The sequence below is a fragment of the Morone saxatilis genome, unplaced genomic scaffold, assembly GCF_004916995.1.
Source record: "Morone saxatilis isolate NCDOM2014 unplaced genomic scaffold, NCSU_SB_2.0 Contig18, whole genome shotgun sequence".
Lineage (NCBI taxonomy): Eukaryota > Metazoa > Chordata > Actinopteri > Moronidae > Morone > Morone saxatilis.
In genome coordinates this window covers 16,969,509-16,982,233 of record NW_023339740.1, presented here as the reverse complement: position 1 = coordinate 16,982,233, position 12,725 = coordinate 16,969,509, and the positions used below count along the sequence as shown (strand labels likewise).

Below are 12,725 nucleotides of genomic sequence, written 5' to 3'. Positions count from 1 at the left end.
AGACAGACAGAGCTGCAGCTGTGTTATCAAACAGTAAAGAAATACTACACAGTGAATGTGCTAGTTGTGAACAGGAACCATAACTCACCTACTAATGGAACTAATGAAAGTAATGCCAGGCTATTACTGTAGTTAGTATGCTAGTTAGCTGGACATGCTAATGATTGCAGCTGATGTTAGAGCGCACATGAAGAGTTTAATCCATTCCTCACACTTTTTACAGTGTTTTTTTGGTTTTCAAAAGACCCCAAAAAAAAAGAAACCAACCTCCAAACCCTTTAAATTAAGAGTATTGCTCTGAGCGGAGCACCATGCTTTGGCATGTGGAGAAGCTTGATAGACTTGCTGTGCTTAGTTATGATTGCTGAGCTATGGTTGAACAAACGTTGTATGCTGAATTAAAATCCAGTGATTTGTAGGAAATCTTGTAAAAGCAAACTGCACATCAGGCTTAAAAAATCCTGTTTTTGGCTGATATATTGTCACACATCACATAGATATCGCTTGGTGGACTGCATTTTCTTCCCCTGGTGTGACGCAGTGCCAAGCCCTGGTAGACTGTCAGGAGTATATGCCATCAAAGCAGGTGGCAGATTAGCTGTATGTTGTCCATTGCTGACACACTCATCTGTCTCTTTTTGTCCTTTGTCTCATTGGGACAGAAAACCTCCCTGAGATACTAGCTTCACAGTAACAGTCAATGTTTCTGCTTTTTCTGCGTTGGACTGGACTCCTCTGGAGGCTTCCAGTCCTATTGAACTATGAGAGGGTTCTGGTGTGTTCTGTCTTATCGAGCTCCTCTGAGGGGCTGCTGCTCCCTATGTGTTCTCTCTTATTGAACTCTTCCTGGGGCCTGTGGAAGCTGGGTCTGCTCGGCGGAGCCCACTAATATTCCTTAATGATGTGGCATCTGTCTCTGTCAACCTCCGCGTTGCAGCAGCCAGACACGGCCTATTGTGGCTGACTTCACAGAGAGATAAGCAGTCCTGTCTTTTAGACACAGGCGAAGGGACAATAACATCAACACTACCAAAGAATATCAGTGCTACCAGTGAACATAGCGAAAAAGTCAACAAATAAGTCTTTATACAAAGTGGCAGAGGCAGGCAGAAATCTTTTTAATTTGTTATCATATTTACTGTTTCGACTTTCCTCTGCTGTGTTGATGACAGGAGGAACATTTTTAAAAATCCCAAAGTTTGTGCGATAACACACTTTGGTTTTGAAATTTTATGCAGCATTAACAAGTTTTTTTTTTTTACAATACCACTGAAGTCAAGGAGTATGGGGACTGACTTGCAAAACAGTGGACTTCTAAGATGAGCATTGGGAGCCAGCTGAATCTGCATACGACTTTTTAACAGTAATTTTCTGGAGTCTCGCCACCCTCTGTCTTCCCATCTGTGTGTTTACAGTGACACTCAGAGCTTGGCACTCTGGAACCAGTCATCATGGCTAATGATGAGAATGTGAGTATGTGTGACATGTATGAGCTGTACAGAGGGCGTCAATGTGAGTTTGCGCACGTGTACATTTGCATGTCTCGCTGAGAGTGTGTGTGTGTGAGAGTGTACTTGACAGTCCTGATTGCCAGAGAAAGCATATTGGTAGCGATTGGCATAGTTACTTTTGTTGTATCCTGTGTGAGCGTGAGCAGCAGAAGGTTCAATTGGCCGTCAGTGGCACTCTGCAGAGCCACCTCTCCTCTTTTCCTGTGAGAATGACAGGCCTACACAGAAAGCTGTCCAGGCGTCACAGCCTCGAGCCAACAGCATAACTGATTAACACTGCTAATTTGCTCCAAAGCCTTTCCAATCCATGAATTATCATTCCTCTTTACAAAAAGGATGCCCAACACAAAACACTCACATCCCTTTTAATTTTTTTATATATTTAGTTTTTTGTACGTTATATTTTTTAGCTGTAAAATGCTACTCAGAGATGACATGTCTGTATAAAGTGCAAGGACTTAACTGTGACCATAATCTTTTAAAAAACATCAATCATCAACATACTTTCAAGTCAATAAATTAATAATTTAGCTGGTCTTTGTTCCCTTTTGGAATAGCTTGTGTGCTTATGTTATGGGGATGCACACTGAGCCTTGGAGGACCAAAACAGAAACGTAATGATGGATCAGGGGCCAAATACAAAGTATCACTCTGCCCACTATACTCAGATTATGAAAAATAATTAAAATGCTTCATATTTAAAGAGCTTTTTTTTTTAATCGCTATAAACATCTGGTGGGCTAAATTAAACCTTATTAAATCAACACAATGAACTGCTGAGTTGTAGTTAATATATATAATAGTAGCAAGGTTTTTTTGTGTTTTTTTTCTTCTTCACAGAACTCTGTTGTTCCTACTGTTTATTTTTGACAAGTACCTACAAGTGGTCTACCTCAACTCAAACACTGTATATGATTATCAGTAAAGTTGCCTGTCACAGTGCTTGGTTTTTCTCCTGTAGCTGCCCCATTACCTGTGAGTGAGTCAAGCTCTAAAGCCCTCAAATATAATTTCAGGCAGGCTGATGTGCTTATGGCCCTTCAGCGATGATGGTCACTCATCTCCAACCTCCAGCTAAAGGGGATTTAAAGCTCCTCAGGCCTATCGTGGCCAGCATTACCATGTGCTGTCGGTCTGCACCCGGTGCTACTCCAGCCTTATGCTCATTGGCCGGCTGCTTTGATCTGGGCAAGAGCTCTGTCTGGTTGACAGCACTGCTCAGTCTTCTCTCACAATGGACTGGGACCCCATCTGCCTGTTACAGTAGCTTGTAATGACCAACCTGCCAGAGAGAGAAGCACCCTACAGTACTATCTATCTTTATTTGTCTCTCTTTGTGTTTTTATGAGTCCATGTAGAGTGATGAAAAGACAGACTTTCCTCTAGCAAACAGTGTTTCACACACAAAACGACAGAGAAGCTGTCCAGTGCTGTTTATGGGACAATGCGTGATATACAACAGACATAGGTCACCGGAGAGGGGACAAACTGCGTAGGTGGATATAGTACACTTGTGTCATGCCCACTTACATTTAGCATGCCAACTCAGGTATATGAGACTGATCTATCATCTGTTAGACTTATGTCAAGTTAGTGGTGGGCAACAAAATTATTATCATCACAGTAACTATCAGAGCTTGAAATCTTGATATCAGTATGTAACAATATTTTGTAAAACAATTTAAAACCAAAATGTTAGTGATGTTCTTTTTGTGTAATTTTAGCACAACAAAATCTTAAACTGTGACAGATTTTGAATGTGTTATTCATTCAGACACCATGTACCACAGTATCGCACTATGCACAAAGTTATATGGTGATAAATGGTAATATTGAATTATTAATACTGCCCAGTGTGGTTTCTATTTTCCGTCCTCTGACAAACAGCAGAAGACAAGGTTATCTGTAACAGAATCCATACATGTCAATGGAGATTCTAATCTGTAGTTTCTGCCTGGACCTACTATAGATATTGTATGATTCAGTTTAATAGTTGCTCTCCTCGTGTGCGTGTGTTGCAGCAGCTAATTTTCTTACATTTTGGACACAAAGACAGTGGTTGACTTAATTTCTCAGTGGTTTGCTGGTTCTTTTGCTTTGAGGAGGTAATTAAGGAGCGCATTTTCCAATGAGGCTGTTTGATGATTGTTGTAGCAGAGACTGCACAATTATGCAGTACATTTGAATCATTTTAAATCCCTAAATATAGAGAGCGTGCAGGACAAGTAATAGAAGTTGCATTAGAAAGTTTGTTTCCCTGAAAAATACTCCCTTCTCTCCTTTTTTTTCTGAAAAGGGTTTGCAAAAACAAAAGGTGGATCTTACTGCATATTATAACAAATAAAAAATATATTTTGGAATCCCCACAAGCAATATGAGTCTTATTGATCTCTGTCTTTGTCTTTTGTGTTATGTTTCTAAGCTCAGAGTAGAGAAGGCTCAGCCTGTAATGTCCCAGAGACTGTCATGAATCTTCCACGGAGAGGCAGACTCAGAGAGCACTACCACACATTAAGGGAATGAATATTGATTTAAAAACAAATTTGACATGGTTTTTAAATCGACTTGAAAAATGCATTGCTTAAAAGAGTCAGGGGTTTGTAGTCTGTCAATGGAGCGGAGAAAAGTTCGCTCTTGTTTTATGGTTTAATAAGATTCCATTAATGGCTTCTTCCACCTTGACAAAAAGCCCTCTGAAATGGTGTGTGTGCAAACGTGTGGGTATGTTCATGTGTGTATGCTCACGTGGTTATTGGTCTCAGGTCTGAGGACTGCCTCATCAGAATTGAAGGGTAATGACTAATTCCTTTTGTGTGTGAGTGTGTACGTGTGTGTGCTTGCATGGACTGTTGAATTGCAGACTAATGACTTTTTCAGGATGACTAGTTGAAGCACAAGATGAAAAAAAAAGCAAAAAGAATTGAACCACCTGTTTCACTCATCAAAACATATTTAAAAAGATTTTTTTTTGTTTCATGAGTATGCAAATTTCACCTTCACATTTCACTTTGAGAAGTAGTAGTTTAAAGTGTTGTTTCAAACTAAACAGGCTCCCTGATCCCTCAGAGGGCAGCCAAAATAAGACACCAGGCAATCTCGTCAGAGTGCTTGGCTGGCATGGTCCGAGCTTCTGGGGCCAGGTTTGCCTGCTCAGCGGGCCAAGGGAAGGAAACTGCCTCTGGCTGTCTGCCCAGCTTTCAGCTCAACAGAGACGGATCGTATGGACGCCAGTGTTTTCCTTTCCTAATTGCTGCACATCAACACATCAATCCTGCAGACACAATATTTCATAACCGGCTGAGAGATCCTTACTTTGGCAATTTTAAAAGAAATATGAGCATGTTAAGTCTGTAAACATTCAATCATGAGATTCAGAATCAGGCGATGTGCTGATTTCAATCATGTTTGATCTTATTGTCATGTGTGGTGTTCTGTGTGGGAATCATCAATTGAATCTCAAACAGCCTTGATAGTCACTGAAAGCCAAAGCCACAATAGCCTAGTTTAATTGATTCATGACCTGAAATTACATGATAAACACAAACAATGACTTGCTTATGAACAGAGCCAACGGACCAGCTCACAAATAGCAGCGGTACTGCAGGAGACTGGCAGAAAATAGCAATTCTCACCTCCAGTTTTGCGAAATGTATAGACCACGCTCTGCCTCTTCTCGGGTGTGTTTTCCCTTCCATCGGTTTCTTTTTTCTGTGCATAATAATGTACACACATGTGCAGGTAATCAAACAGTAATTACTGTGAGCTTCAATATCTATTTTCTCTTTTGGCCCTATTGACCAGACAGGTCTTAAGTCTCGTAGGATAATGTATGTGTCTGAGTGACATCCCAGATTCTGATGTCAGTCTGCTGGTACTTTGTTGTGAAAATGTGTCTCATTAAGTGACTGAAGGACACAATCAAAAATAAGTATAGTGCGTCCCCATTTTTACTGGTTGTTAAACACACATAAGAAAGCATTGTTTCACAGATAGATTTTGGCTTTTGTTGTAATTATGTTTACACTAGACCAATAAAAACAACAATGGATGCAGATAGCCAGGTTTGCTTTATTCACTGAAAACTCTGTCCTCATTTGTTGCGGAGGTCTCTGTGACTGAAATAAGCTAAAATTAAATGAAATGAAAAGTAGTCGCATCATGGAGTATGGGACAGACAAAATAAACCACTGCTTCTCAACATTTAAACAAAAACACCATAGTCCAGAATGACATGTTATATGCATTTATAACATGAAATTGTAAAGTTTTTTAAATTGTTGACAGTAAAATAAAAAGAAGACGCTCTCTGTATTCGATATGGTTGACCAATATACTTTTTTTCCCCTGGAGACATGTTACAGCCTTGCTCACAAATTGTGATTGTATCAGTTCTCTGGGCAGTTTCTCATTACAAAGAGTCATTTTCTGTGTGTCGTGCTTTAAGGCTCAGTAAGCATCATCCGTAAGCATGACATTAGTTTTCATTGCTGTGCCGGTGACGCAGTCTTACATGCCAGATAATGTTGGACTAGACATTAATCTACTGTATAGTTGGCATATTACTCAGGCCTGAAAAGAGCTTTGGTGATATCATTAAAGAAGATAAAAAGATTTTATGCTCAAAAGGTTTGAACCACACATAAGGGATGTAACAAAACCACTTGGCCACCTGAGAAATGTTCTAAAGGTCAGAATATTTGATTGTCAGATGTATTAAAAACCAACATGCCTTCATTAACACACTGCTGCTAATAAAGAATAAAACACACCGATCAGCCATAACATTATGACCACCTTGGCACCGATGCACTGTGTGTTCTGAAACCTTTCTATCAGAACCAACATTAACTGTTTCAGCTGTTTGAGCTACAGTAGCTCGTCTGTTGGATCGGACACGGGCCAGCCTTCACTCCCCACATCAATGAGCCTTGGCCCACTATGACCCTGTCTCCAGTTCACCTCTTTTTCTTCCTTCCGACCACTTTTGATAGGTACCGACCGCTGCAGACCGGGAACACCCCACAAGTTTTGGAGATGCTCTGACCCAGTTATCTAGCCATCACAATTTGGCCCTTTTCAAAGCTCAAATCATCACGTTGCCCATTTTTCCTGCTTCTAACACATCAACTTTGAGGACAAAATGTTCACTTGCTGCCTAATATATCCCACCCACTGACAGGTGCCATGATAACCAGATAATCAGTGTTATTCACTTTTTCACCTGTCCAGTGGTCCATAATGTTAGGCTGATCGGTGTTTGAAACAGCCATTTCAACCGCTGGCAGTTTTTAAATAAAGGTACTGCACACTAATGTTTTTGAGCTGCAAATGAAAATGACTGTAATTAAATAATATTATTAATATATTACTATATTATTAACTAGATATAGACTAGTACCTGTTACACCTATAGCCTATTAAGCGCCCTATCTTGTCATTTTATTTCTCCTCACCTTTTTAAAATTAAACCATGAAAATACATTTACAATTATAGAAATAGAAAAATTATTTTTGATTGAACATCTTCACGGAGTAAAATAAACCTGTCCTATTCTCACAATGATCACCTACACCTTAAGTCAAACGTATAAGCCTTATACTAGAAAGAAACTCCCTAATTCACAGCCCACCAAGCTTCAGTGCTGGTATGGTTTGCAGAAGAGAGATAAGTATTTTTTTATTTTTCCTTAATGAGTCGTGTTCTTCAAACTCCCTTGCTAGGACCATTGGAGAAGTAGGGCCCTTTTGTGCTGCCCCCCGAGGACGTCTGTGGAATCCCGCCTGACCACCTTGAGGCACCCTGCCAATCCACTGACGTGTTAAAAAAGGATCTTAAGACATTTCTTTTCTAGCAAAGCCTTTTGGTTCCTTTTTAATTTAATTTTTTTAATTCTTTTCTCTTTTCTATTTTTTTAAAAAAAAAACAGCTTTTTTGTTCCTAACCTGTAAGCACTTGGATATCTTTCTTGATGAAAAGGGCCATTATAAATAAATGTATTATTTATTTATTATTATTATTGCTACTGACACTTGCACTAAAGCTCAGCATGTGTGATTGTCAATGTACACTGTGGAGTACATTGTATTATATTATCATGTATGGAGGGTTCTATATAAAGTGTGTGTAAGTAAATGATTAACAGAAGGAAGTGAGTTTATAGTCCCTCAGCCCCGCATTTAAGATTTTAAAAGACACTAATTGCTTTAAAATATTCAACAACAGGCTTTTCCAGGGTTTTCTTCAGAAGAACTCGTACAAAATGGTTTTATGGTGTGAAAGTGGGTCTTGCAGTGTCTTAGGGCAGCAGCATAAGTGGTAATCCCTCGGGTGGTGCTCTGTTGTAGACTACAGATCCTATAGAGAGCCTGAGCTGCTGAGTCAGCCTTCACAATTCTTCCAGGGGGAGCGGACTAATCTCCCAAGTACCTTCCTCTGTCAGCGGTCCAAGCATCTGTCGTTCTATCTCTGGATGACCCTCCTTTCGAAACGACCCAAAACTCATCTCTCTTACTTGTTTTTTGTGGTTTCCAAAATCTGTCTGTTTAATGGCTCTTACCTGAATTTAGTCTGGTAAGGCCCCAGTGAGAGGGCTTGGTAATTCCTTCAGCATCTCTGGTTTTTGGGTGGCCTTCAATAACCCATTGGATTCAGTCAGAAAATTGGTGTCACCAAGATATAAATAAGGATGCTTGTTTCCAAAGGATCTAACATTGTGGAGACAAGGTGTTCACCCAGCAGTGGGGATCTGCTGGAGTTTGCGTTTATTTAATTTGATCCCGACTGCCAGACTGCAGCTGGCTAGCTAAGTGGTTCTCCATTAGGGCTCTGTTCTGTGTTTAATTCTGCTACAGTGCTGAGGCTTATGGGTATAATGGAAGGCTGCATACTGCCTGCTCTACAGTAAATGTTTACAATCTTGTGTGCTACCTTGAGAATAAGCAGCTCCTCTGTGATCTTCTTAATTAAGCTAATGGCTCGGGTTACTTGATCTTTGATTCCCTATGTTCTCCATCTGCAGATTTATAATGAAAAGAAGAGCCAGTTTGAAATCAAGAAAAACAACCCCAAGGACTTGGTGGAGAGAGTGGCGCGGGACATCTCTAAGCTGCTCAACAGTAAGAGGAAAGCCCTGGAGGTAAGAGACATTTCCTGGAAAGTCGAGTTGCGGTTCATACAAATGCATGTCATTGTGCTTTATTACAAGGTACATAAAACATAATCGTTGACATTTAAATACGAGAAACTAAACTCTGTCATTAAATTCTCTGAGCTCTGATTGGGTGCTCTTTATTTTCTTCAGCTTCTCAAAAAAAAAATTGCAAGATATATCAGAAGAATCTTCTGCTTATTGTCCAATAAGCCAATGTTATCTGGATTTGTCTGTTTTGTGTGAGACCATAAGTAATCAAACCAATGCCAAACAGCTGGCAGGAAAGATTTTTGTCAACAGTATAATTGAACTCACTCTTGTCTGTTGATTTTCTGTACACTCTGAATTGGCCATCATCTCATAGTGTTTATTTTGCACTCCTCCTGTCTCTCTCCTCTTAGTATCTTCCTTTACATGTGGACACACAATTGGTTGACTGAAGGAGATCAACTTCATTCCTTCCATTTGAACTCTTGCAGAAAGCAGTGTTCCTTTTTATAGCTGAAATATAATTTTATGCTGATTATATTTTTTCATTGACAAAAATAAAGATAATCATCTTCATAATTTTTTTTCAGAAGTAGTTTTGAGTGTTTTTTCTGTTTAATGTTGAAGGCGTATATTCTGAAAGATAGTTTGGGTGGTGCATGAGAAGAAGGGTTATTTTAGAGGTTATCATTTCAATGTCCTGCATTTTGGGATATAATTATTACCACTGTTCTGCTCAGACAGTCCTGTGATTAGTTAGAAATTTGTTTTGCTCTCACAGTGGGGAACCTCTAACCCCTAAAAGAAGAAGAGAGAAGGGATACAAAGGCAGGGAAGAAGAGTGACATGGAGGGAAATGAGAAAAGTATACACAATCAATTTTTAATTTTTAAAAGCCACAGATAAAGTAAAGGAGCATTTGTGCTAATCCTGAAAATGTGGATTCAAAATCAAACTGTTGTCCCCTGTTTAGTAGTCTGTGTAACAGAGCACGAGTAAGTTTAGTTCAAATCATCTTCACACTTAAAATGACAGGACATGGTGAGAGCATATAATTCCCAAATTACCTGATTAGAATTTCTATTTATTGCTATTTAAAGCTAAATTTGTTCTTTTCACCACAATGGCAGCGAGGCACCCCTTTTTAATCAGTTTGGTGATTCTCATTATCTCCACCCACATATACACATACAACTACATACACATCTACACACAGACACTGATTCCTTTTAATCACTGCAATCATAATGTGCTACACACATATAGTAAAAATGTTGAGGCTGTAAAGTGCTTTTTAAGACATTAAAACTTCACCCTGCGTTTAGATATTTGATTTTTATTTTTCCTTTAATATACAAATTAGAAAAGCTATGCATTCATGTTTAATTTAAAACCAGGATACCAGTTCATTCAGTATTTCACCCAGCACTTCAGTGTGTGTTGAGTACGTACAAGTGGATTGAGGGAGTGTCCACTTTCCTTCACTCTGTTTCTGCCCAGATATGGTCGCTCAAAGCGACAGCATTTACGTTTTTCAACACAGTTTAAGCCTTACAGAGGGGCCAGGAGTATATATCTTCGAAGAGCATGGGGTCTTGTGGGATGAGACACATTCATGCCAAGGAGCAGAAGTCTCCCAAAGGCATGCTTAATTCTACAGCTTGGATCCTAAAAGGAAAGAAGGCGTAACTGTACGTCTCCCGTGGTCATGTGTAGGATTGGATTTGGAATGGGACTGACCCATCCACCCTCGTTTTTTGGAAGAGAGTGGCCCCCACCTTCACCCTCCCTCCACCTGCCTCAACAGACATACAAAGCCCTACTCCTCCACCCACCCCAGCCTAACCTCCACGGGCCACGCTGTCACCTCACATCCTGTCTGGGAGATTCACTCAGGAGGGAAGAAATGAGGTGAAAAAAGAGAAGGGCTGGAATGAGAATGTCTCCCTGGGGCGTGGAAAAATCAAGAAAATGATGTTCAGAAATTCATAGATTTAAAAATGAGCAGCAAGCGGGAGGGAAGGAGAGAGGGAGCAGAAGGGGAAGGGGGTAGATGGAGGGATGGAGAGGAAGAGGGAAGAGTTTGGGGGGAAAAAATCAAAAGAAGAAAGCAGACAGGAGCGAAAAAGACATATGATACAATTGGAAAAGGGAACAAGCAGAGGAAAGAAATAAGAAGTCATTATGTCATTATAGAATACAAACCTTAACCAAAAGTTAACATGTTTCATTTAGCCAGGTTAGTGTTTTCCACTAAAACTAAAAATTCAAGACTGTAGGCAAAATAAATTCATGTGGACTTATTATTCATACAGGGAGAAAAGTGAAAGCCATGTCTTAATACAGTCTGTAGATAAGAAGGTCTCAAACTCGGCTCAGCACAGTATTGACAGCGTTTTATATTCCAGCCTGTTTCTACCCCCTGTAATGGTTATTTAGTCCCAAATATTCCCTGCCACACATTTAAAAAAGAGGAAATGTATGTGTGTCCGAGTGTGTGTGTGTGCGCGCGCGCATAGGCATGCAAGAAGAAATTCTTCTGCAACCTATTTAAATACTGCTTGGGGTGATTTGTTGTAATTCATGTTTATATTACTAATGAGAAAATACACATTGACTCTAAATTCTCAGTTACTGATATAAAGTGGGGAGGGAAGCAATTCTCAGTGCTCTGGATTTAGTTGCTTTAGCCTTAATTCCTAAATTAGCAACACATTTTAATCATTTAAATGCTATGCTTATATATTTCAGAAAGGGGTGGGAAAAAACAAATCCAGTAGGTGAGCGTTTTTGTTTGTACCTGCCTGGGCTCATACTACAGCTGGGGTTATAACTGCTATGAACAAGACTATTTTTGTATCCTGCAGTTCAGCTAAAATATCTACATTTGGCACAACTAATACAGCGGTGTATACCTATATATGTTTCATACAGCCACCATCAACTCATGAACTCATGTCCCTTCACCCTAAAAAATTAAACGGAATAAACTAACTTATTATTTTCCTTCCCTTGCCTTAATCTCCTCCACTCCCATGTCCCTGTCTGCTCTCCTTTTCTTGCCTCTGGCTTCAGTCGTCTTCACAAACAATGATCTGATTCTACGGTCGGTGCCAAAATTAAAATGTAACATAAACCCCGGTAGTCTGACAAGCTTGCATGCTGCCGCTGGACACTTTATATGTCCCTTTTGTTTTTTTAAGGCAGGTTGAAATATGATTCAGGAAAGCTTCCTCTGATGTTTAAAATCTTAGCTTATTTCAGTGGCCCTGTGAGCTGACACCTGAACTCATCTTTTTTTATTTGAGGCTAGATTATCTGACTTTGCAGCGATTAGGTTAGTAATTTACTTTAAGTTTTCTTTGTGTGGATGTTTGCTGTTCTATGCAAGTTCCATCATACACATCTTTTCCTAAAGAAACATTTAAGAAGGAAATTAAATGTTAATCTTCATCAAGTCATACACAGAGTTCCAAGAAGTTTCTTGAAAAAAGTATGTTATTTGTTGCTGATTGCAGGGAAAACAGACACTTAAGAGTGCTCATACTACATTTTCAGTCAGTTTATTCCAATTGATTGCTAATATAATCTAGATGGTCTTTTAGGTAGTTTAACAGAATGTGCAAGAATGTGAAATTTGTCAGTAAGCAAGGATATATACGTGTCTATATATATTTATGTATATTTATATATTATTATATAATATATTTATTTATACACAAACATAAATAGAGAGTAATGTTTACAATGAAACATCTATAATACATGAATATTTTCCACAAATTACATATTTCTTTAGGAAACTAGTTTTGAAATTCTTATGTCTTACACTACTATTTCTACCCCTTAGTCCTATAATAGCTGTGAAACATTTGCAAACTGGTATTTAATAACCACCACTATCAATAATCCTTATAAATATAAGTAGGTATCACTTCCAGCCACAGTATGAAATAATGCAATGATACACACTGGGATATACACCGATATACAGCCATAACATTATGACCACTGACAGGTAAGGTGAATAACACTTATTATCTGGTTATCATGGCAACTGTCAGTGGGTGGGATA

At 39.2% G+C, this 12,725-nt stretch overlaps 1 protein-coding gene across 2 annotated transcripts in view; it reads left to right on the top strand.

The window, feature by feature from the left end:
• Window positions 1-12,725, top strand: part of cacna2d2a (calcium channel, voltage-dependent, alpha 2/delta subunit 2a) — a 139,767-nt gene that overhangs the window by 29,067 nt on the left and 97,975 nt on the right. For both annotated transcript variants that reach the window (XM_035662164.1, XM_035662163.1), the window contains exon 3: window positions 8,531-8,647. In XM_035662164.1, the coding sequence (XP_035518057.1) occupies window positions 8,531-8,647 (117 nt within the window). The remainder of the gene's footprint in view (window positions 1-8,530; window positions 8,648-12,725) is intronic.